The sequence below is a fragment of the Egretta garzetta genome, unplaced genomic scaffold, assembly GCF_000687185.1.
Source record: "Egretta garzetta isolate BGI_Z169 unplaced genomic scaffold, ASM68718v1 scaffold169, whole genome shotgun sequence".
In the NCBI taxonomy this organism is placed as follows: domain Eukaryota; kingdom Metazoa; phylum Chordata; class Aves; order Pelecaniformes; family Ardeidae; genus Egretta; species Egretta garzetta.
In genome coordinates this window covers 1,851,022-1,877,867 of record NW_009260798.1, presented here as the reverse complement: position 1 = coordinate 1,877,867, position 26,846 = coordinate 1,851,022, and the positions used below count along the sequence as shown (strand labels likewise).

At 36.2% G+C, this 26,846-nt stretch overlaps 1 protein-coding gene across 1 annotated transcript in view; it reads left to right on the top strand.

The window, feature by feature from the left end:
* FOXP2 (forkhead box P2) overlaps positions 1-26,846 on the top strand; it is a 197,393-nt gene that overhangs the window by 64,740 nt on the left and 105,807 nt on the right. The window contains 1 exon segment of the mRNA XM_035902195.1: positions 4,203-4,292. Within this exon segment, the coding sequence (XP_035758088.1) occupies positions 4,203-4,292 (90 nt within the window).

Genomic DNA, 26,846 nt, shown 5'->3' with positions numbered 1-26,846 from the left:
ATTTGAAAAAAAAAAATAAAATAGGGATTTGGACTTAGAAAAAAGAAGGAATCTGGTTGTCTTCTGGCAAGTTTTTTTGGTTCTGGTTATCTGCAAAGTATACACCTCTTGTCAGTATAAATAGGGAGTGCCTGTATAAACATTCGTGTTTTGCCTGTTCCACATAATAGCTTCTTGTATCATATTTCTTTTGACCTCGCTATCTGAAACCAATTACAGGAGATCCATTTGGGCTGCATCTATTTTCATAAGAAGCCCAGGCAGCAGTGTTTTTCTCAGAGATTAATATCAACATCAAATATGCTTCTGAGTGCTTTGTTATTTATGTTTCAGAGAGATTTTGTAGCCTTCAGCTCTCAAGAATGTGTCACGCTGTGCTGTTTATACATTGACGATATTAATGGGCGTAGGTGTCATTTTTCATTTTAACGTCTCAAATGCAACAGGCTGATAGGTTAAACATTCCTGTTTTTAAAGGAAAGATATGAGTGACATCTGTTTCCTAAAAATACACACACATTTACTTTTCAAAAAACAAAGTAATAAGTTTACCGTCTTTTGGTGGCAGCTTTCACTTTATTAAAATGATAAAACTTTAAAAATTATTTTAAGGCATGCTTACTTTAAATACAAGGGTTTGGAATACAAAATAAAAGCAAGTTGTATCTCATAGTATTACCACGAACAAATTGCAAAATCTACTGCAATTTATCAACTTTAATAGGGTGAGTTATATGCAATTAATTTCATTTTTGTTCTGCTTATGTTTTAGCTATGCCAAAGCTGCACAGTAAATATTAAGAAGTAGTGTTCCCAATAAATATTTTACTAGAAGACACAGTGAGTTCTGGAAACCATATGCCCAAATTTCCTGCTTATACAGCCATTACTTAACGCATTATAATGATTTTCATTTGCATTATTAAAATAATTTCTAATCCCCAGTTCTTTTTATTGCTTTTGTCTGCATTGACTTTTTTGTATAGTTTTACTAATTTAGATAACTTAATTAAGGAAAAGTGCCTACTAAATTTGAAACAAATGTTACTGGAAACTGGATACGATTTTGACTGCCTTAGAATCCATTCTTGCTGCTGTTAACTTGAGGTAGGACTTAATATAATTTATCTCCCAGGTTTATAAACGTCTGTTAGTTTGTCTTCACCGAACTGTTTTTAGACCAGGACTTACTATCAAATTAGCTCACAGAAATTTATAAATTATATGTGGGATGGGTGTTTACCTGAAGTGTACATGGTAGACTGTGATTTGAAAGACACTTTCAAGCTGTCAATTTGCTTTGCAAAGATTTAATAGCAGCAAATGAATTGGTACAACTGAATGTTTTACAGTCTCATAATATTCACTTATGAATAATGTCAGTAATAATCCTTTGAAATTAACAGTGTGTTTCTGGGAGGTTGTTTACTGAGTAGCAAAATCTAAAGTTAAGCAGCACACTGGGAGGAAAAAGTACCATGTGACAACTCCTGTAAGAACAAAGGCTGACAGTGATTTCTCCTTATGAGTTTTAAATCAGCTCTGATCTCTTGAAATTGTTTTCTGGTCTTCTTCTATCTCCCGTGTTTACAATAATCTAAACTGCCACAATAAGATCACTGAAGTATTCAGGTAGTCATCATTTATAAGACATTCTGTATTAAAAGATGAGCCTTTACTCCTTTAAAGATATCCCAACCAGCGCATGTGAATCAAAATAGTTTTAAGTAATAGAGCCTTTTATGCAAACATATCCTGTTGTGCTGCCTTGCTTTTTCATAAAGTGTGACTCTCTGTGTAGTTAGTGGTAGGAAATCATGCTTTCTTAGGCTGATTCTACGGGAGTATGCTAGCCACAATTTGAAATTATACTGTCTAGCTTAAATCTAAGCTGCAGCATGCTATAATTCTCTACATTTTCAAGTACTGTAAATGTACAGCTTTGCCAGATGCTTGCTTGCTTGTTTTATTGTATTGACGTGAGATGACTTTGCTGCTAAGGAAGATTAGGACACTGAAGCAACTTGCCAAGTGTTCCAGTTAGTTGCGAGTATACATCAGCATTATATCGTTACAATTTCTTTTCCAGATAAAGGCCGTGTAATGAATTTTCTGTGACCGCCACAATTAAAAAATAATTATCTTTATGGTTTTTCCCGTTTTCTGTAGCTCCAGATCTCTTCTCTGGTTCTTGTAGCAATACCACCCCGAGCGGTGAGGTTGGTTTTCCTGTACAGTCTCCCATGAATTCAGGAGTGCAATAGTTCCCTCGCTTCCATTCATGTTTCCCTTTCGGAGGGCTCTGATGATTGGGAAGGATTATAAATTCGCCGTAGATCTTCTGTTCATGCATTTAATCCACGCTTTGTGCTTAAACCACTGCAAGATGTTGGGACCAAATCCTGGTGCCCCTGAAATCAACAGATATGTTTATCTCTGATCTCAGACAGAGCAGGATTGTCCTTTAGGGTCTGCTGAAGAACTGTGAGTGCAGAAGAGATTATGCTATTCACACAGGAAACAGGGCATCCAGTGGTTCCTTGGTAACAAAATATTTCAAGTGCACTTTGAAATATGTTAACTTTTATTTATTTTTGGCAGGGAGAAGCTAGTTCTGTGCGTCTCGTTGCTTAGGTTCAGAGGAATGTATAGTCTTTGTAAAGCTGACCTGTAATTACTTGAGAATTTGATGAAACAATACAGGGATTGTTGTGGGAATGTCTCCAAATGTTAAAAGTCTGCTCTGCAAACTTTGTACCAGAGCCTTCTACGGGGAGACGAATCAATGTTGTTAGGAGATGGTGCTAGTGCATTCAGTTTGTTTACTTTGGTTTTCTATGTCTGCCTGCCTTCTCAGAAAACTTGCTTGGAGCCAGACTGTAGCAGCCCTCTCTCTGTCTTTTCATAATTGATCAGGGGATGACTGCCTTCCCTGAGGGTTAAGACGTGGCAACTTTTTCTGTTTGCTCAGCATCTCAATGCAGTAGTTCAAACATTGTTCACACCAGCTGGCAGTGTAATGCCATATGCACATCTTGTCAAAGCAACTGTTGTCATGGATACTAGAAACTATCTTAAAAACCAGCTCATTTGAGTCTAATCAAAATTGTACCTTTCTTTATCAGTTGAGAATCTTTATTATTTTAGGGAACATTGATCAAATGGCATTTATTGCAGTATATTCCACCTACAGTACGTTTTAATAACATAGATAATAGTGTGATGTCTTTTAAAGCTGTAACTGCTATTTACTGAACTGATTTTTTAAAGGGGGGGGGGGGGGGCATGGGGAAGAGTTCTCCAGGTAGTTTCAGTGGAAATGTTTTGAATCAGGGTGTTTTTTAATTTCTTAACAAATACCATATTAAAACACTTGGCATTTTAAAAATAATTTTATAGGGAAAAATAATTTAGATTAGCCTTCATTGGGTAAGTGGAATGTTTGTTTACATTTCGTATGTTTAACTGTGTTTTGCTGAGTTGGAATGAAAACATAAAATAAATGAAAACATTTTCTATTTTGATTGGGATCCTGTCATCCCAGAGCCTGATCTGGTTGGTTGAGTAGTAATTTCTTTGTTCTCTGATTTTCCTAAGAATGCAAATGAAAACCACTCATTTTTATTTGGCATTAAAACTGCACTTTATTTTGTCAAAGGAGAGGTTTCTCCTTGAATTGTAAGTACAAAAAGTGTTTTTAATCTTCAATGAATATCCTTATTAATTCACTTTCAAGATAATCTGATGTTGATTTGTCAAATTTAATTACAGCTTCCGGTAATACTTGAAGTCTACTTGCTTTTGCTTCAAAATTCTAATATGAAAATGCAAATTGAATGATAATTTGCAAGGGAGTGGGCATTTTAGTTGAACACTCAAAGACAAGTTCCTTGTGGAAATGAGGCTATTGATGCAGTTTATGATTTTTCCTCTTCAAGCACTTTAAACAAATTAACTTTATTTCCTGCAGGATTTCATGTACATCCATAAATTCTAGTGAAGTCCTATATATGTATTTTCAGATGATTTTTTTTTACGTTTTAAGTAAAAAACAAACTGAAGTCTGAAATCTAGCAAATACAAATCAAATAGGAGGAGATTGCATTCGTTCGATTGGACTTTTACCTAACATTAGCAATGAGTAACTCATCTCTTTCTAGGAACTGGTGGAAATTATTTACTTTTTTTTTTTTTACTTTTAGGCACTCCAGGCAGCAAGGCAGCTGCTTTTACAGCAACAGACAAGTGCACTGAAATCTCCTAAGGGCAGTGATAAACAGAGACCACTGCAGGTTAGTAAAGTATCGTTGCTTTTGGGGCCTTACCCTCAGGGAACAGCACTGTGCTTGCTCACACGTGGGGTGTGTGCGTGGATGCCCGTGCTCTTAACACTGTGTATGTGCATATTCACATACAAGAGGTTACAGGCTTGCATGCTGGTGACTTGTCATTTGCAGAGAAAATTCACTGTAAGTTACAAAACCCTTTTGTGGCTATAGATGCTTAGATGGTCTAAGACTGAGGTCAGTAGCTATGCTATAAATTAATTCTTCATAGACACGTTGCAAAATTGTTATGTGATTTTTATACATACGTGGATTAAATTGTAAAAATGGCTGTGTTAAAACTAAAACAGTATCCAGAAAAAAAATAGCTAAATAACTCATTGGTACTGTATCTAAGTGACAAACAGAAAAGTGTTCAAGAAACTACCAACACAACTGCATGAAATTCTGAAAGAGCTGCTTCTGCCTTTTTAGAAAAACATATGTTGTAGAGTTTCACACTGGGATGCTGTTGGGCTTCAGATTGTTTTTGGGTGAATAGGAATTCTGTTATTGAATAATGATTTGAAATGCATTATTAGTAAAACTCTATAGAGCGTTTTATTCTTAAAATTTTATCTGGAGGGTTGAGGTTTTTTTAGGTATTAGTTAATTTACTGCTAATTCAGAATTCCATATGAAACTGCATTCTGCTGACAAAACTGGTTCCCTCATTGCATATAGACCGAATATGAGTGTTTGATTGCTGACTTGCAGTCTGTTGCAGACAAAAGATCTACATGAGAGACAATTTTATTTTATTCAGGAAATAAAAAAGTATAATTCCTACCATTCTCTTCCTCACATCCATTTTTCTGGGTGAGCCTTTATCTTCTTGGGACTTCCCCGTCTTCTGATGGAATAGGGCATTTTTATCTCATTTTTAGTTTTTGTCATGCATAACAGAGGACCCCAGGCACCAGAATCTATCTTTTTCTCCACCAGTGAAATGTAGTGAAATTTGATCACTTGTGCAATATTTGTATGTAATTCACATTGTCTCCTTTTCTTGTGAAGCTTCATGGGGCAATGTTGGACACAGCAAACAGTTCCACGTTCCATATCAGCTCTCTTCAAATATACTTTTAAAGTTGTATTTATTTGCTCAGAGCCAAACAAGAACTTAGGAAAATGACTCAAGAAAATGGAAAAAAAGAAAACATGTCAAGTTGGCATCCTGCCATGCTGTAGTTGTAGTCCAGTCCAGGGGCGCAGGAGTCCTGGGACCATCTCAACTTTCCACTCTTCGCCCTTGACTTTGATTTGTATTAAATATCTTGTAGGCTGAAGGCACACAAGAACAGTAGTTGTAAAGGCAGCAGTTTATGAACTATGTAGTTTTTTACAGTTTTTAGAAGTGGAATTGGTGATCTCGAAGAGTTGAATCACGGAGACGATTGATTTAATGAATACCCTGAAAGCAGTTTATTCTGCCAGTTCCTCATTCTGAAAGATAACACAGGCTGTACTAGGTGTGTACAAGGTCCAGGTGCTAAGAGAAGTATATGAAACAGGCAAAAGTAGTGATATTTTTTCCAGTATCTGTTTCCCAGTGAAGTTAGCTTACATGAATTCTCTAACTTGTAAACTGGAGCAGTTCAGGAGCTACTGACTTCTCTGTTCACATTCTCCACCCATTCATCAACCTTCTTTTCATGGCTGAAGAGACAGGGGGTGCGCTATTCGTGGTAGACATCAATGAAAGGAGAGAAAAGCATGTTTGGAGACAAATACAGTCATACACATAACCCAGAGGATGATGAGGTGAGGAGAGGGAGTCTTGTGCTTTCCTACTCCCAAAGCACTAACCCTGGCCTGATGCCTTTTAAATGCCACGGGATGGTGTATTGTAGAAATGTCCTGTATTGCGTGTTTGCCAGGAAGAGTCAGCGCCTCATGAACCACACTTCCAAGGCAGGAAGAAGAAAATAAAGCAAATAATTTTCTTTTCAGAATTGTTACATGCTCCCTAAAGCCAAGATTCTTGCTCATGTTTCCAACTTTTCCTTCCATGATCAGTATGTACACAGAGCCTCTTATTAGCTTTGGACACTTCATTTGGTGCATTTTTAAATGAGACAAAAATGGAATTTGCTCCTAGACTTTGCTTTATGTATCAAATACCATGTAAATTCAGGTATGAGCACAAACTCCATTTTAATTCTCTTCTTTTGTGAAAAGGATGTATAAAGGTTTTTAAAATGACTCCTTGGAGCTTTTCTATTTCTGTCTTTTACTGTTACTACAGAGCTGTTCATTGTTCATTATGTAGTGGAAATTCACATTTTGAGCATCGTGATGCCTGTTTGACCAAATACTGTAATATGGGTCATAAAATTGTACATTATTATTATTTTATTATGCCAAATTTAATGGTAACTTTAGCCAAAATCTCCTAGCAGTAGGAACTGCTGAATGTGTATAAGCAATTTGAGGTTTATAAGACAAAAATGCTTGTGCTAGTGTTTGTGCTTAAGCAAACAGACTTCTCCCAATATTTTAAAATACTTTAATATTAGTGTATTTCTAATTTCCTCTGATTTTAGAGCAATTTACTGATCTGGCAACTGGAGATATGTTAGGACTGATTTCTAAATCTAGTAAAAACCCAATAAAACTTTTAAAACTAGCTCACACATCTGCAGGCAAATGTGGGTGTTAGGTAAGCCTTGCCATTGCATCTCTCATGTGCTCCATATTTTGATGTAAACTATTCTATTGTTCCACGTGCCAAAGAAGGAAAAAAAAATGGTATTAATTTTAGTGGCCATATTTTGTATTTGATGGATATTTTGGGGAAAGTAGCGTGTGGTGTTTTTATATATGTTCTCTCTGTTATTCCATAATGCGTCAAGTATTTTAGTGACTTACAGCACCTACTAGCTAATCAGCAAGTTGAAAGCTTATTGAAGAAACCTTCAAATTTGTGTCCTCAACTTTGCAAAAACAGGGTGTTGGGTAAGTCATCAAGTTCTACTGTGCTTTACAGAGGGGATGGTTTTAGAGAAACGCTGGGATTTTCCTGGAAGAATTTGAGTGCCTTTTGTATCCTTCTTGTGAAAAACCTTTTTAAACATACCGCTAGCTATGTGATCTACTGTAAAAGAGGAATGTTGTATTGGCAAAAGTTTTTTTCATTTAGTTTTTAATGCAGAAGTTACGTGTATCTAGTTGTTATCCTGTATTTTCAAGGAAAGGAGCTTTATATTGTGAGTTAACAGAATACCTGCAAAAATTAGAGTTTTAGATAGATGCTTATCTTGATCTGCTGTTACTTTCTGATTTACATTTTTCTGGGTTTCAGACTGCAGATGGCATAACCATTAGCATGTCTTATGCAAAACAGAAGGAGAAAAACATCCCATCTGACAAGCCTGAGTACCAATTGTAGTAGTGATTTTACTTTCATGTATAGATATCCGAATAAATGTATTTGAAACATGTTTATATATGCCATTCATTACACTGATGCACCAATTGAATGGATCCAATTGGTACATACATTGATTAATGACATATTGCAGAATAGCTCAGGAGGGTTTGTGACGAGAGTTGAGGATAATGTTAACCTGCATATGAAGAGATGGTAGCATTTGCTTCCTTACTGTGCATCCTGGAAAACATATTGCAGTAGTAAGGTTAAGATTTCTGTAGTACTGGGGTTTGTTTCAGAATATTTTTTCTTTTCTGGAGAAGCTGTGATTGTGGTAATCCATGGTGAAATAAGCTGATTGCTTTCACGGACTTCACTCCCTAGCACCACATTTCCACAGTAGGCATAACAGGGAAAATGTCACTTTGGCTCTTAGAACCTGTACATCTTTCTCCTATGGCAGAAAGTCCCTGTCCTTACGCCACTGAAGAACGTGGTGTCATCTAGCCTGAGTTTTAAAACTGGCAGCTTTATTGTTCTTGTTACACTTAGTCATGAGCGAGACTTAGGATTCTTCAACAACTGTGCAGAGCACAAGCATAACCCAAAGGTAAATGCTGTCAATTTGCTGCCACTGGTGGGTGTTCGTGTGCAGCATTGCAATTACTTCCCTTCCAGGTAGGCAGATCTTGGTGCTTAGACTAATCTGTCCATGATACACATACTACTGTTGGCTGCATAGCATAGTGATTTGGACAGCTTGTTGTAATTTTGTTTGCTCTAAGAGCTATGAAAAGCCTAGCTATTTCTACTCCCCCTAATGTATCTAAAGAAGTAGTTTATTTTCATAAAGTCAGACTTTGAACTTTATCTCGATTAGAATAAATAGATAATTATCTTCAATCCCGTAAGTTAATATATCTACAATAAATTGGTTAGTTGTTTTTTTTTTTTTCCTTCATGTTAGGAGATTTGTTGTTTCAACATCAGTACTAATGCATTCTGTGTGAGGGTGGCATGTCAGGAAATCATGACTCCTGGAATCAAAGGGTTAAGCTCAGTGTGTACCAAGCCTGTTGTATAAATATCATGCTGTATGGAGTGTTGAGTTGTTAAGGTAAGCTTTGTTTATTTAGCATGAGCACTTCACTGAAGTGTAATCATTTGATAAAATTTGGGAAAAGTAAGTATACATTTAGGTTTAATTACTTAATGTTTAGTGCATTAGTGCATAGTATCAGAAGAACCACTTTTTTTTAGACATGCAAAATGCGAAAATTTAGCATAAAAAGATATTCATAGTCTCTTTTAACCTACTATCCTTGCTTTACTGTCTCCTAGTTCAGTCATCTCCCTTTGGATCTTCATATGGGTCTGAATTTAAAATTCATTGCACATAATAAATAAGCAAACATATCATTAATATTGTAACTTTTACTTACTTTTTTAAACATACATAAGGAGCTGTTGAGAGATAAGAAATTGGGAATATGGGGAAAAAGAAGCAAACCCCACTGCTTTTAGATTGTATCTTCTGACTTAACGTACACTGACTGCAACCGTGCATGCCTAATATCAGTAAAAAAATTCCTAGTTTAAAAACAGCAAAAAAAAGTTATGGATGTAACTTAGAGTTTTCTTCGCATTACATTCAACAAAAATAGAAGCAAATCTAAGTGGTCTAAAACTGTCTTTCCAAAAACTGCATGTTACATATTCCTATTTATCTAATGTGTGCTGCTAAGCATAGGAAGTAGGAGGATTTTGTACATGCTAGAAAGCACTGATTTAGAAAGATGCAAATGCCTAATGCATAGTGTAAGAGGAGAGTAGTGATAAACAGTCTTTTACCCTCTCGAGTATAATTCTGGAGGAAATGTGTGTCCTACATATAAGCAAACATTGAGGCTTGGGGTAAATTAAATTTGGAAGATAGCTGCTGGAAAATCGTAAGTCCCATTTTCCCTTGTAAGTCTGTTAGGAGGAATATGCAGTTATCCTCTGAGGTGCAGAAATTTGCATCAGTGATACCCACTCAAAAGGCAAGGATAACCCCAAGAGATGGAGAGAAGGCAAGGAGTTATTTTTAGGTAAGGGGCTGGGGAGGAGGTGGGGGGAGAGAAAGGGGAAACAGACACGTTCAAGCTTTCATGGTATAGAAAACAGGAGTTCCATTTAAAGTAGAGGGATAAATACGGTAGTAAAGAAAAAAAAGCTGGACATATTTCATTCTGTATAGCAAACTTGCTGGGAAGTCCTTATTTATATAGAGACAAGTCTGCTCCAAAGGCTTATTGTCCTGTCTTTGACAAGCTCTTTACTCGTGAAAACCCATATTTTGCATCGTGTGCTGTTCTGCTGTAAAATCTTTCAAGAATAGATCTACTTTAAGTCACTTCGTACTCTTGAAAACTTACAGTATTAAAAAATACATGTATAAAGAAAGTGGCACTAGTTAGTATGGTTTCCTTCTTAATTTAAAGTAAATATCAATCACATTGAGGTATTATCTCTTACTGATAAAGCAGATAGATAGCTGTCATTTTCAGGTACATAGAATATTACAGGTAGCCTTATGTATGGTCTTCGTAACGTGGAAAAATCTTTATTAGCAGCTTTCTAATGGAAGTTATTACTTAATGGCTTCATCTGTAGCTAACTGAGAGGAAGAAAACTAGCTGGTGCAGAGTTCACACCCTTAGCCTGAAAATGTTATTGCCATATTATAAAATATTTTGGAGGCAGAGGAAAAAAGTATTATGCAAGTTCTGTTTACAGGTATTGAATATGCCAAATACTAATTAGGATTACTATGCAATCAGGGATTTCAGGAGGCACTTCATTACTGTGACTGTTGGGGAGTCATCTGTCACCTACATCACTATCACATCTTTCCCCCTTTCTCTCTTGTCGAGTCTGGTGCTTCTAGAGAACTGGGGGGAGAGGGGAGAACACACACACTCCGGTTCTTCACTCAGATTCAGAAAGGCAAACCTTCGGAGGGAGTGATGAGGTCTTTCCACAGCAGTTTTTACCCAGCAGCCTAGCAGTCCCATATTTCCCTCACAGTAGAATCTGCAGCCTGTCTCATACCTGGGAACATTGCCATGCATGGGATGGATAGACTGGTTTTTATATTGTGAACTGTAGGAGTCTCCAAGCCCTACAGAGAAGTTTCTTTGCCTTGCTTGAGCAGTTGGAAAGCTCTGTCCCCCAGCAAGCCCTCCTGGTGAAGCCAGTGTGCACATTCATGATTGCTCCTCTTCGGGCTGCTCAAGTAGTTTCTCTGCGGTGCTGGGAGGTGTAGGTTTCCTTGAGCCACTTCTCCAGGCTCTTGCAACAGGTCGGATCAGCCTGATTCTCTTACCAGCTGGCTCATTGCCCAGAAAAGCTTGTGAAGAGCTGAGAGGGAATGTGTGAATGGTTCCCCACTCAGTGTGCAGCTCTATTAAAGGGTCTGCTCCCAGGCAGGGCCCTAATTATGCCAGTTTAGGATCACACCACTCAAGTAAGGCTCTCCTGATACTCTTGAATTTGAAAAACACATTAGTGTACATTGATTTAGAAATTACCAAAGCAGGAAAAGCAACTGAACAAAATATTCTGTGAATGCTCTAGATGGGTGTAGATTTTTAAAAATTGTTTCTAGTTAAATTACTACTAAGGAAAGTCTCTTTTTTTTTTCCCCCCAGAAGGTTTTTCATTTCATCAAGCAATTATAAAAGTCAAGAAAATTTTCTACCAAAACCTAAGTTCTGTGACTAAATAGTGAAGAATCTTCAGTCAGTAGTAGCAAATGCACCTTTCCAAATGAAAATCCCGTCTCCCTCCATAGCCACTCGAGGTGTTCCTTCCAATACTTTCTTTTTTGCAGATTAATTCTACTTTGTGAATTGAACACTTGTCTTGAAATTTTCAAGTCATTAGACATTATTTTGTAGTTTGTGTGTTAGTTGTCCAGTTGCTTTACCTAGCAGGGGGACTTTACCGGGGCTGTGGGGAGCAGGTAATCAGGAATATGAATGTATGCCAAGATCAACGTAGGTGTTAATTTTAGTTTACCTTCACTTGGGCCGTATACATGTAAAGTTGAATTAAAAACCGTTAAAATTATCCTGATGAACATGCATAAATATCACACTGTAATGCTACAGAAGAAAAGCGTGTGAGCATGTGTGCTGCTGAAAAAGCAGTCACACGGTGGAGTGGAAAAGCACATCAGCCCATCCTGTTGGGGAAGGGGTTGTCCAACAATTGCCACTTTGATGTTCTAGGTCTTCTTATGCCTTCTTATGCTTCTAACATAATTTTCTTGAGACAGGCAGATGAGGGTGTTATGAAATAGAATTAATGGTGAAAAATTTACTAAACACTACTTCAGTGCTTTACTACTTGATTATGTGAAGCTTTGAAAAGCAATTGTACAGTAATAATATGCCCAAAGGAAACTGTATAGTGTGCCAACAACGTCAATACGCTTCAAGGATCTTACCGAGAACCTGAAGTATAAATGAAGAATGAGATTTTCCCCTAAGTGTTCACAGTAAATTCATTTATTCAAGAAATACACTTTCAGTTGGATAGAAAAGACAGCCTACACAGTATTGAGAAAACCAATGCGGTAACCCAACATACCAGAAAAAAACATTAAAATCGACCTGTACTCGTAGAAGAAGTAATTTCCAAATTGATGCAGTTGTAATTTAGTGTGCAGATACCTATGGGCTTGACACTTAATCAAATTACCAAATTAAAGAAAAAATACTCCCCAATATAAGATATGGTGTGAACTCATACGCAAAGTAGTGTTTGTTTCTGTTTCCAGAACAGTTTAGGATACCATGGAGAACCTCATTTTGAGGGCATAGTGTCTGAATAATAATGCAAATTCAGAGGTGAATTGTGATCGGTGTTTGCATATACAAAAAAAATCTCTTGAAAGGGTTGAACCCCTACTCCTGGTGAGGAAGAAAAAAATGCCTAACTGCAAGCCTGCCATAACAGTAGGAGGCATTGTATTTCACCCATGGAAAAGAAAGTAGAAGGATAGGGTTCACAAGAGGGCTGGGCTGTTGTACATGATAGGTATCTTTCAAGAATGTAATTTAGGAATTCTAGTAAGTTATAGAAAGTACAGCAAAGTACAAGGTCTTGTGCTTAAGAACATAGAAACATTTCTTCCTTAAGCTTATTTCCATCACTTAAAATGAAAAACAGAAATGCATTGTATTGGTCATGGTATGACTGAACGAGCAGTGATATAACATCGGTGAGAAAAAACAACACGCAATCCTAAATGAATTTAAAAAGGTGTTTCCAATAAAAATAGGAAAATATTAATGCAATTTTTAAAAGGTATCTTTGAGACCTCACCTGGAATAGGGGGAGGTACACAATCCACCTAATTTCTGATGCCTTATTAGTATATTACAAATGTGCTCCATATACATTCTGTTGAAAGATTCACGGGTCTAATACTGATGCCCTGTATTTGCATGAAGTGAAGGTATCTCACCGTTTTGACTATGGCTGACAGCTTAGCACATTTGCTACATACCTACAGTTAGATTGTGTAAATTCTATCTACATTTTTATGATATACAAGTCCCGGAAGGTTTCATGCAGACTAGATGCATAGGCTGAAAGGTTGTGATTGCTCTATGCAGTTTGGGTCAAGAAGCAAACTTTAGCAAGGAAGAGGCATCTTTTAGACTTCTTAAGTACAGTTGTAAACATGGGAACAAGTAGCTAAGTATGAATAGACTATGAAAAAGAAAGCTTTTCACTATGCAGAGAAAAGAATTTCTGGAACTCTGTTCTAGTAGAAGTAGTGGAAGCAAGAGCTACCTCCCACATACCTTAAAGATAAAGCTTGACCAGCTTAGAAGGGGACTTTCATGACATAAATTGCAATAATAAAAATATTGAAGACTCATAAAGTCACTTCTAGTCCTGTGGTGTTGTGGGGGTTTTGTTTTATTTTATCAGAAGGGAGGGAGTCCTTGAATCCAATGACAAAATTCTAGGGAACAGAATAGTGTGCTGATTTTTCAGTAAGCACATTACACCATATCAACAGATTCATTTTAAAAGGATTTTAATGCTGCCTTAAAATTACAGCATGTACATGAAATGCCTTAAAGGACATGACAGTTGATTATTTTTTTCAAAAGTCAACTTTATTTTCTGTATTTATGGCCTGTTTCATGAACAGAAAATGCTGAAGACTAGATAATAACTGGCATCTAGTAAAATACAGATGACATCCTAAATTCACAGTATTTCATCTATTTAAATTCACTATCAGTATATGACCATTTTGGATACTGCAATTCTCACTTGTTAGATTACAACAAAAATAGTAATTTCTATGAGCATAGTCTAAGTAACTGTAGCTTTCACATCTTTTTATATAGTCTGGATTTCTGTCAAGGTATTAGGTACAAAATATATTGACTTCATAATTATCAGTAAGACATACAAGACATGCCATTGAATTAATAAATATGGACATTTTTAATTGGAAGGCATTTGTTCTAAAATTAATTTGCTTTTCTCTGCAATAAATATACTGAAACAAGAGGCAAAATTTATTTTTTAAAAAAACACTATATTTTAAGTATCTTTCATTCCAAAAATACCCACTTCCATAGTATTTTAGAGTATTTATAGTGTTGACGTGATTGTCTCATGGTACCTGAAAATAAAGTGAATTAGTCTAACAGCCCACTTATGAGATCATTATTATTGCAACCATTTTAGGGCCTGGCATATAATGCAACCCAACAAGTCTCAGAGCCAAGATTAAGAGAGGGGGCTCTTTTCCACATTGAGAAAAGTCATACTGATTTGGCATCTTGCAAAATAGTTTAGTCTAGGAAAATGTTTGGTTTGGGTAGGGAATACTCATATAGAGTTCTTTGAGTGAGTATTTAATCATCCTAATTTGACTGGGGTGGTACAGTTTGTATTGTAATACTCCAACCATACCTCTAGAAACAATTATAACTTCGTGTATGATTCTTTAGAATAGTTGTAGTTAATAAACGTAAGTGCTATTGTATCAGACTCAATCTTTGTAATTAATAATCTCCTAAAATACATTCAGAGATAATATTGTATCAATAGCTGTCAAGACTGATTTCCCAAACTTCTTGGATTTTGGTATCATTGTCAAGATAAACTGAAATAGTAAGGCCTGCCAATTGTGTATAGTGCCTGGACTGTAAATATAAAATATTTATTGGACTTTGTTTGATTTATCAGATCTTCTGATTTTTTTTACTGTAATTATGGCTAAGAGAGAAGTACTTTTGGAAAGGCTTGGCTAGAGTAATGGCATCATCTTTAAAATAAATTGTAGTGTAATGAAAACCCACAAAAATATTAGATAATGCTTTTATTATGTGTGGAAATGCTTAGCTTTTTTAAGTGAAAACTCTAAATAATTTTAATATAGCAGAATTAGACCCCTTCTTGTAGTTAAGGTAGGATCTAATGTAGCAGAGAAGTTGATGCACCACATCATTTACACAGAAATTATTTCTCAATTAAACCTCTGTGAATGTCAAATAGTTTAGAAGGAACTCATAAACTGAATCCTGTTTCAGTGAAGAATCTTTGTTATTTAAGTCACTTTTTTCCCCCATGAAATTGTCAACAGGAATTCTAAAAAGGTTTTGAAAACCTTTGTTTTACCTGGCAGATCTTTTTATATTTTCCTTGTTTTTTCCTTGGAAACTAAACAGCATAAACCCTTTAGAATGGTGCCACGAAAATGGTACAAGAAGCTGTTCTTCCTATTTTAGTTCTGGGTGATTTAGTGTTGTGATTTTCATTTCATTACTTATCAACTTTGTTATTATTATTAATTTAAAATGTGCTCTAGAGAAGAAGGGTATCCTTTATAGTATCACAATTAGTGTGCTTTCTGTCTTGGAGAAAAAACAATGAGGAGCTGTTGTTTTTGACAAATACTGGTCTAGACACTTAGCTTGACTAACAGTCCATGATCAAAAAAACATAATTTTTAAACTTAAAATGCATTAATTGACATCCTTAGTATTGATCTCACTGTTAGGATGAAACTTTTATTTTTCATACTTTTAATACTTTATTATTGTTACTATTGTAGTTATGAAAGCTTTGTGTTAGAGATTTGGGTCTTGTTGTATTAATAACTATACAAAATTTTAATGTGAATCAGATTTCCAGAGAGTGTATAGTGCATTCTAGCAACACTAAGAGAGTGCAAGAAAGGAAAAAGAACTGCAGACACACAGAGACATGCATCATTGACATACCCATTGAAGTGGGACTGAACAGCAGGCAGCAAGTTTATACTCATACATCTTTGAGTATATTTCATGCCCAACTGTGTGAGCACAAGGTATAGGTATACATTATTTACACTTTTCAGGGAATACCAAAATCCATTGGCTCAAGTGTTGAATAATACTGGGTAAAGGAGAAGGAGATATGATCCATACAGATCCCAAGATATCTCTGCTCTTTTATCATCCCTTCCAGGTCTTCTAGTCCATCTTTTGTGTTTTATGGCTGCAGGGTTGCCTTTTAGCTAGTTAAAGGGCTAAGGGTTCACAGGATCTAATTGTTCCCTTGCAGTTCGAGGAGTAAAAGACATGAAATTAAGCTAAGAGGATGATGAAGGTATTCAAGCAATATATAGCCAAGCTCTGGAACAGATCTTTGCTGCAAGATATTAAGGGTACTAAACATTTAAATTGGCTCAAAAATCAAGTGAACAAATTAATGGAAGAAAAATCCATCCATACAAAATGCAAATTCCTCATTTTCATAGTCTCTCAAAATGCTGGGAATTGGGGATTGGCCTGGAAAAGCATCGCTACGTCCATACGCCACTCTGCTCGTTTACTCTTCTCTGGGCACTGGGTATTGACCACTGTTAGAGGTAGCACAGGAGGCTAGATGATCATTTAGTCTAATTCAGTGTGCCATTCTTCTGTCTTTTCAAGCAACATCTAGAAACCAACATACTTTTGTTCTGAAGACTCACTTTTGGCCATCTAAGTGAACTTGACTTTCCTCCAGGAAGAGTCTGGTTCCATCAGCAAACTTCAAAATTTACAAATCATAGTCCATTGGACTTCTCACAATTGTTACTAGTCATGCTTTGAAGAAGAAAATCTCAAAAAAAATCCAATCTTTCCCAGTCCAACACTTCTCTTTGTGACACAACACTGACATCAGGATGACATAGTATGCATTTTGCTACCCATAATTACTCTGCATTGTGGTGGAAAGATTGGATTAATCTGATTAAGCTTAAGCAAAGTAGCTGTGTCCTCAAGTGATTCCAAGCAACCTAGCCACTCACTAACACAACAGTCAAGTCAGATGCTCAATGTGTTGTGGTCTGAAAGTGATCCACAAGGGGCCTTCCAAAAGGGAGAGGATATGCCCGAGTTGTGTTGGGAGCAGCTATACGGCTCTTCCATGATTTTGTAGGTATGTTATTACTTTGACCATGCAGACAACGAAGCCCAGATCTTTAGAGTCCTGGTTACATATACAGGACTACAATGTCTCTCCCATTGTATGGGAAAAGGATCTTCCAAATTTTATGTCTTCAATTCCAATTCAAATAAGCCACAGTCAATAAATAAGGAGAAATGTGGCTGCCTTCTGTAGAAGTGATGGGAGCTTTTAAAAAAAACTCAACACAATTTTTAAAGTTAGTTCCATTCTTTTGATATATTAGTCTATCATCTACCATTCAGTTGGTGAAAATAACCATGAAATACAGTGTTAAGGCCAGGTATAAAGGCTAATTTTAGTTTTAATTTAGGGTATAGCCCACTTAAAGTCTCATATAAAATGCTACTATGCAAATAGGCAAAATAAAAGTCTAAATTATTGACTGTCCTGTTCTGAAATAAGATAGATTTCAAGGTTGTAGAAAGTTAGGTAAATCTGAGCTAAAATAACATGACGAGGAATAACATAGTGGCAGAGCACAGACCCAGCTTGAGAGAATACTTACGTAATTTAAAAGGTCCACAAAAACAAATTGCAGCATAAATATATTGTGTTTTTTAAAATCAATGAGTTGCAGTAGAAACTATAATCATAATTATATATGTTTAGGAAAACTTGAGGTTCTTTCTAACCAATACAATTAATAACTTTACAAGTTGTATGCATTGCAAAGTGTTTGTTGATCATGGTTATCTACCAGAACAGAAGATAGTCACTGAGACAATTGTGCATTTGAAATTCTGTAGTTAGTTTTTGTATTCAATCCAGTGATTTATACTTGTCATTGTATGCAAAATGTAGCTCTCCCTAACATAAAAGCTATTTTTCTTTAAATGTAAAATAAATTTTCATGAAATGACAATAAATGATTCACTTAGGAGTTACAGAAATTGAAGAGACGTATTCAGGCTTCTTTATGATGAGGTAAAAGAGAACACGGTTAGCCGTGCAAGCCCCTGCAGCTCAAGAAGCACAAGAAGGGTTACTGGTGTACTGCCTGCACAGGAGATGCTACGTTCACTCATCCAACATAAGGGACTGTGTTTCATTCCATAAGCAATAACATTGGGTAGTCATAGTATAGTATTTCTGGCTTAAGTTACACCTCAGAACTCCAATTGTAAGTCACTGAAGCAACTGTTTTAGAGGGTGTTGCCTCCCTGCTGGGGTGCCTTGCCTAAAAGGTGGTTATTTGGCTCTGTCTGGATGTCATCCCAGCACAGAAGAGGTAAGAAATGAAGGAGAAAGGCACTTTACAATCCTGAATATTTATTTCAATACGCAGTTGAGGCTTTTTTGTTGTAGTTAAGATACTGTGTTTGTTTCTGGGTATACTGTGTTGCTAATTAAAACATCAGGTATATATTTAAAAACTGATTATTCAGTATAAAAGTAAATCTTCCATATTTTTGATCTCACTGAGAACAATTGTATCCCCTCTGAACAAAGAAGTTCTATTAGGCAGTGGTAGGAATTAAAAAATATTTTGTGTTTCATTTTTCCTAAGACCACTATCTATGTTTCTTCTCTGAGAGATCCAAGAGGGAAAAAACTACTTGATAAGGCTATGATAAAACAGCTCACCTTGAGCATAAGACATATATGAAAGCTTAGGGTATGATCTTACTCCTTGGTGGCAATTTATGATTTACATCAGTAGTTCCCTGGGTCTTCCCTCACGCCCTTTTTGTAGACTGGAATAACATTGGCATCTCTTACACTGAGGCTAATTTTGGATAAAAGATTGTGATAATTTTTCCACTGACCAACTCTCCCTAGTGTAGGCATCCATCTTCCTCTTCCTTTGATAAAAGTGTTTATCATTGCAAAAAAATGTGCAGGGAACTGAAGACCTCATCAGGAAGAGTGGCTGCTTTTATAACTCCAATGCAAAAGTATATGCACACAAACTCCACAGCGATTGCTTTCAGGAATTTTCTGAGTTGTGAAATGACAATACAACTTTGCCTTAGGAATGAGGATTGTATACAAATTGATGTATTTATCATGTTGTGTCATTTGATGTACGTATCATGGTTTTTAGTCTGACATTAGAAGATTCTCGATATGTTGGGCATGTTATCCAGCTTCTCCATGTTATTACTGGTATATTATTATCTTGGTAGAATTATTTTTAAATATATTTGATGAGATCTTTGTCTTTTATTTTTTATTTGTTCTTTAGCAGAATCTTGGTTTCTATTAATGTACAAACCTTGGTTTAATGTGCATGAGCTGTTCAACTTTGTTCTTTCTTATTTCTTCTGTGAGTGTACACTTAATTGTGTTACATGGTCTCTAGAGGTGTAAATATTAGTTGAAATGTCTGTCTGGTTGGACAGGACTGCACCAAACAGTGGATGCTTGCACTTTCTTCTGCTATATCAGCACAGAGAGTTCGTGAGTCATTTGACTTAAATTTGGGGATGTTTCTTAGTGTGCTTTATACCATGCTCAGCAAAGGCTGATGCAGTATCTCACCCAGTCAACCTATAAAATAATGTTAAAATACAGAATTTGTTTTATTTATTTTTAGCCTGGAGAGGCTAAATATTTGGTGGAAGAAAAGAACAGGAAGAAATTCCCCAGTCCACAGTCCTGCTAAGTCACCTGCTAGGAAGTGCCAGACATCTGTACCAAAATAAATGACTCCCAGGAGTTACGCAGTGTGGACTCTGCTTCATGTTGCAGAATGTCTCTCTTCTACAAAATCTTCATTTTGTAGTAAGGAAAATGATGAAGTACAATTCAGTTAACTGTACACATTTTTAATATAGAAAATTCCCCAAATAATTTGGCTTATTCTTTGCCCATTTTCATTTTTGATGACAGCTTACAGTGGTCTTGCATCATGTCCAGGCTGGTTGTCATTTTTCTCTGCTGCAGTTACCAATTTTGCTGACAGTTAAGATTCCCACTTGTTTGTGCTGTTAGGCAAGAATTGGAAAAGCAGCGTCAACTCCGGCTGATGTATCAGCTCCAGGCTGATACCATGCTCTTTGCTCCACTGAAAGAATCACCAGAAAGTACAATATTATCTCTCTTTTCTCTTTTATATAAAAACTTTTATACATATTTTGGTAGCTGCCAAAGGAGCTGGTGTTCCATGTTGCAAAGCTACTGCAACTGGGCAATGATTCAGTGTTAGAATGGCTGTGGGACTGTTCAGACCTGGCCCTGCAATTTATAACTGGACTGGGCTTTATTTTGGTAGTAATCATTTTAGCTGTAACACAGTATTTGATCGTGAGTCCCAAGCCAAAAGGATATCCAATCCTAAATCTTCATTCTGAAGCACAGAAGAGCCTCCTCTCTTTTTAGTAAAACCATCAGCTTAGAGGTTGTAGACAACACCCTAGATAGCACACAGGCTCTGTAATGGGTTATTATTTTTCTTGTGGAGGCAATGGAAAGAAGAGCCTTGGGTTCTACGTTTGTGCTTCTGATTATTCACTGAGTAAGAATTCAGCATTAGCATTAGTATTTAGCATTTTGCATTTGGTGTTATCCTTCACAATCATCACTGTATCAGGCATGTGTGATGTATGCAGTTATTTCCCACATGTGCCGCCTTTCCCTCATCTCTCTCAGTTTGAATGAGGTTAACATTACAGAAAGGGGCCTGCTGACAGTCAGAATGCATAGGAAGAGAGTCAATGTATTAAATTGGTCAATTATTTCTTGTTTGTATATCAAAAAAGGAGCAGCATACATGTAGGAAGAATGTTTCATTAGTGTGAACTGTCAGTTTGAATTACCAGTCAACTGTTGTTTTGTTGTTCCTTTCATGCTGCTGGTACAAAACAGAGTTTTCTAAAAAGTGGGAAGCACTGAATTTGAAAGAAAATGAAGTGGTGGCCATTCAGTCTTAGTTTGCTGAGCGCATAAGAATTTCGTCAGCAGACTTTGATTGTACTGTGTGGTGACTGCACATGTTTTTAACATACTTCAGAGAGGTGTATTCAGTGCATGTAAAATGTCAAATTTCTGTGCTTTGTTTATCTAGTTGTGAAAATGAAATGTTCCTTGTTACAGGAAACAGAGTTAAAAAAAGGAAACGAAAAAAAAGGCATTTTAGCCTCCATATGTTATCTCTGATGAATATAAGTTGTCCAACCCAAGAGCTTTTTTTTATGGGTTCATGTAAATTCAAAACAAACACGCAAAGAGAGCGAAACAAAAATTTGATGAGAAAGGTTAGTGTGTTTACGTGACTCGGTGGCATATTCAGATTATGTGCTGTGATTTGTTCTGCAGCTGCTTCAAATTAAGAACAGGTGTAGAAGGCAGATTATGCAAATACTCATATTAATATAATTGTCAAATTGGTGTGTTTGTGATTGTGCCTTTAAAGAGTAGACCATACTCTTATTTTACATGTAAATTAGCTTTATTCTTGAGAGCTACGATTGGATAATGAGCTTATAAATAAGAAATTTCTAGCATATGGTGAAACGTGACAGTTTCTTGTGTAGCAATTTATTTTATATATATTGTATAAACATAATCTGCTTTGTCTTCTTTAGAAAAATATATCTATGATGCAGTTTTAAAATCTAGCTCATTGGACTAATGAACTCTCATTTCTTTCATTTTTCTTTTTGAGCTTGTGTAACCCTTTAGTAGGACAACTTTTGATCTCCTTCAACCATTTCCTGTATATTTACAAACCTTGATGGACTTTATGCCTCATTTGCTTTAAATCCTGAAGAAGTACACATTGGAGGGAAGATGTGTTTGTTTAAAATTGATTTTTTTACTTTCTAAGACATACTCTATTTAAAACAATCATCAACTGGGTATCCGAGTTAAATATATGCATTTTAAACATTATTTACCTCATTTTGCTAGTATGCATAGATTTATTAACGATTGGCTGAGCTTTGTGATATTTTTAGATCAGAGAGATTTGGTATCAAAATATGTCCAAAATTAAAAAAAATGATGGGAACTTTTTATTTTCTTCAATTCTAAGAGTTATTTATAAATACAGACCTAGTTAGTAAAAGTTGCCCCATATAAAAAAATCACAGAGCACTGTGAGTCTATGTTTTAGTGTCTTTTCTTATTACATCTTCTGCACGTGACGTTGATTAATAATGATTTTAAATCTAGGGGCTTTATACATGCAGGTATGTATGCATATACAGGCCAATTTTATATACGCTGTCGGTGAGGTAGGTTGACTCTCTGAAGCTGAGCTTTATGCACTGCGTGGGATGCTCTGTGCTGGGAATCCGGGCCAAACAGTTGTGAAAACCCCTGCTCCTCAGGAAGCAGAAGCTGAGGGCACCAGCTGCCAACAGCTGGCTACAGGGCAAACGCGATTAGAACAAGGTCTTTCTGCTTTGCTGCTTCCTATGGCCAGGGCACAGAGGGACTCTGCTGTTTATTTTCAAGAACAAAAAGAAAATGCTGTTTTGCTTTTGGTTCCATTCCAAGAAAAAAGTAAAAGCTATAGTTACTGGGTTCAGCGTAGCACCCGACAGCATCAAATTTCTTCCTATTCTTTATCCTCAAAACTCAGCTGGTAACTCCATGAGAACAACTTAAACAGTGTGAGCAAGAGGTTTAAAGAAGACAACTATTAATTCATTATTTTGGTCTAAATCACCCTTCAAGAAGAAACAGAAAGGGAACAACTTTATTTTTAAGATGCAGCTTTATCCTTCAGCAAATTATTTAAGATTGCATTGATTTCCGTGGTGCTTATCTTAACTGATGTTTGCTTTACAGCCTGTTAGCCACCTATAAAACCTTTCATTCAGTTATTAGTACAATCTTAATGGAATGAAACCCATTTAAGAAGGAAAGGACTGGCAGGAACTTCATGATGTAAGCTGAAGATGATAAAGCTTTTCTTTAGGGTTAGCCTGACTGTATCACTTTACCATAAAGCCATCAACCAAATAAAACAGCAATCTCTTTTTCTAATCAATTTGAATTATATGCATCGTTTCAGTAGGATGTTACTGTGGGGTTAATTATCTTTGCATTTAGAAAAGTTTTTACTTCCACTTGACTAATTGCCATTGGAGTTGCTTGCATGCAGAAGCGTCAGCCAAAGCTATACAATACAGGTACCTTCCAGTGTCATTTAGAACTCACCCTAGATATGCTTTCGATGTCTGAAATAAATTAGATGCAACACGGATGTTGTTGCACAAAGAAGGTGTGTGTATTGGAGAACTGTGTGATTCCATCACCTTTACCAACACTGCTTTAGAACAGCGAGGAATCTCGCCCAAGCTATCTTGGCTCTATTAAATTTCACACAGACTTCTATGGGAAGACTTTTGAGGTTGGGGTGGAGGGGGGGGAAGCCTGAAAAATGGGCAAATAAGAGCAAATAAAAAGAAAAAAAAAAAAAGCCTTCCAGTCACACTTATCACTGATCCCTTTTTAACACTTTTTTGTATTATGTCATTGGCACTTACTTGCAGGTATTTCTTAATTTATTTGTAATTATTTTGGACTAAGTAATTACTTCTTTACTATTTTGTTAAGAGTATGGCTTTTCTGACCACAAGCTTTGGAAAATAATTAAATAATTTGAACAGATGAGTTTTTAATAAGCCTTTTTGAGTTATTCATGGGATGTGAGAGTATTTCTTCTCCAGTGCCTTGGTCTTCTTCCACAAGATGTTCCAGAGGTGGGTGGATTCCAGCCATATGCATGCCTTTGGAGACTGACCTTCTGGGAGCAAGCCTGAGTAACCAGCCTCACTTCTCCTGTTATTGGAGGAGTTCATTCAGTTATTAAAATAGGACAGGCAATTTTCTTATATATCCGTGTCCCTGTTCCTCTCTATAAGGCCACTTGATGTTAAATATATTGATTCCAAATAAAATAATTTTTTTAACTTTAAATAAACATTAAAAAAACCCAAACAACCTTCCCAAACCCCAACTTCAGTAGTATATGTTATCTTTAATATACACACATTTAATACAGCATTTGTATGTGGAGTACCAGCAAATTTTATGTAAATAAACAGGACTGAATCTGAGCATGTTTGCATCTCATTTGTGCCCTAGTAGTCCCCTAAGTCAGAACAGTTGTTGTTTACCTGCATGGGCCATGTGGTGTGTTTTCACTCTGATAGAAACTTTGGAAGTGGAAGAGGTTTTGCCTTTTGAGACTGGCATTAACTAGAGATGACATAAGTTGAAGTGCACAGATATTGGTAGTTTTATCCATCTCTATTAAGATTTGATTAGTCTTGCTCACACATGCAGAATTAAATCAGTCACTGAGTTGGAGTCAGGAAGAATCTGATGCCCAGCTTGGACTGGCAAAGGTGCTTTGGAGTCTGTGTTCTCCTCTGCAGTTGAAAACAGTAGTCCATCCACTCATGTAACCTAAAAATACTGCTAGAGAGATTCTCTGATATTGCTGAGAACAACCTAGCAAAAGAGAAATTAGTAACTCCTTTGATTAGTCTTCTTGTAGCATATCATAGCTGTGGTCCTTGATGATAGTCTACAAGTTGTAATAGTGCCTTAGGAATGCGAAATGGACATTTTATGGACCCTTCTGCAGTATAGCTTTATTGCCTTGATTTAGGGAACGAGACCCCACAACATAGCATTGGTCTAATATTCCGAAAGGGGAATTAAATGTTGAATGCCTGGAAAATGAAGTGTAGACATATATAATTGAATAAAAGTAAAACAAATGATGTAGTGCAAAGTCAGACAACTTACTATATACTTTTTATTGACCATTCATTATGTCTCCTGGAAGTCTGCTGATTATAAGATGTGCGGCATGCATTCATATCTATAGATACATACAAACAGATTTTTTTTCTTTCTGGAATGACAATGTGGATGTTATCACTTTCGTTAGTGTTTATCTTCCTCAATAATTCAGAAAATAAGATTAATGGTTTTGGTTTTGTGGGAGATGCTATTTTCATTCTGTTCAGGGCTTTTCCTGTTCCTATATTCAGGCAAGATCTCCACTCTTGTGTCTTATTAAGGGATCACTCTCCTGTCATCCTTTTATCTTTGTGTGATAGAGATATTTGCATTGCTACTCTTCTTCAGTAAAGGACACAAAAAAAAAAAAAAAGAAAAAGAAAAAAAGAAAGCTATCCCTGCCAAAGCTCAGGCCGCTGTCACCCCAGGCATTAGTCAGCAAAATAGCATGTATAGCAAAAGACTGTTGTCCATCTTCACTTCTCTGCTCAACAGTAGGAGCTCTAAATCACAAAATTTGAAATTGTTATTACAAATCAATGTGCTATGCAACTTTGTCTACAATTCACTGGCTAAGCTGAACCATCTACTGTGTTACCTTGTAAAGAATATGCTTGATGTTACAGTATGAAATGTTGCTATTTGGGGAGCTTCAAAGTTGTACGTAGAATCACAGATTCATTCTTTAAAAGGCACTTTCTCTAAAGAAAACATATTTCTCTATTCCTTTTTTTTTTCATTCAAAAGTCTAATTTTAGGGCCAGACTTTCAGGAGAGTTGAGCACCCAGGACTCCATTGACGTCAATGTAAGCTGCAGCTGCTCAACACCTCTACAAATGAGACTCTTTAAGTGTTTAGGAAAATGTAGAGCTTCAAACTAGTCTAAAGAAAAGATATTTCTCTGCATAGACTTCATCAGATTTTGTTCTTATTTATCATGCATTGTTTGTCTTTTTCTAGATGAGCAGCTAAGATGATTTTTCTTTTTTTTCCGTTTATGTTGTATACTGTGAATTAAATATCAATTTTTGAAGAGTCTGCTGTATACTTTGCCAAATCATTCTAAAATTGTGTGGTGTGTTTTGATTTTAACCAAAGTTACAGCTGCAGAGCTGTAAAGCAGTCAGTTTCCCTTATTATGACTAGTTCTACAACTTGTACTGTTTTAAATTGCCTGCAATTAGCATATTTCAACCTTATTTTTAGGTTTAAATTGAAGTGTGAGAGTGTACTCTCCTCTTAGCTAATTAGTGCTATCAAGGAACAGTAGGTTACCTCATTAGTACCATGTGCATTTAATTAAAGAAGAGAAAATTGGAGTTAACCTCATAGTTAATATTTTCACAGAGTGCTACAATGCCAACACCTTCAATTGGAGTCACACCCCTGTGTATCTAAGTATTCACTGGTGCCAAATAAGGTTAGCAAGGATACCACCATGCTGTTGACAAAATAATTTACATGGAAATCTGTTTGCTCGTTTCCAATATGAAATTTCAGTTAGAGCAGATTATTTTTATTTGAATACATTGGAGTCACAAGATATTTTTATCATCTTACTCTTATGTTCGTACCCAAACCTAGGAAAGGACAAGACCCCATGAGGCACTTAATTTCAGATAAGCAGTCTGTGATCCTCATCCTTACCTTGTGGATATCATACCAATCTGGATATAACCATTTTATTTTGGCTACCAATATTGTAGTAAACAGTACAGTTTTTTATATTGCACCCATGGAGAGAATTATGCACAAATAGGAGCAGATTACAGATACATTCCCTTTGTAAATGTGCTCAGAATTTCTTATGTCTCGCTTTGCTTTCAGAATTTTCTTTTCCACGGTGTGTGCAGAAAGTAGGGGAATGCTACTTCATGTACTTCTAGGAGACATGATCTAATATGGAGAGAAGTGCCTTCAGCTC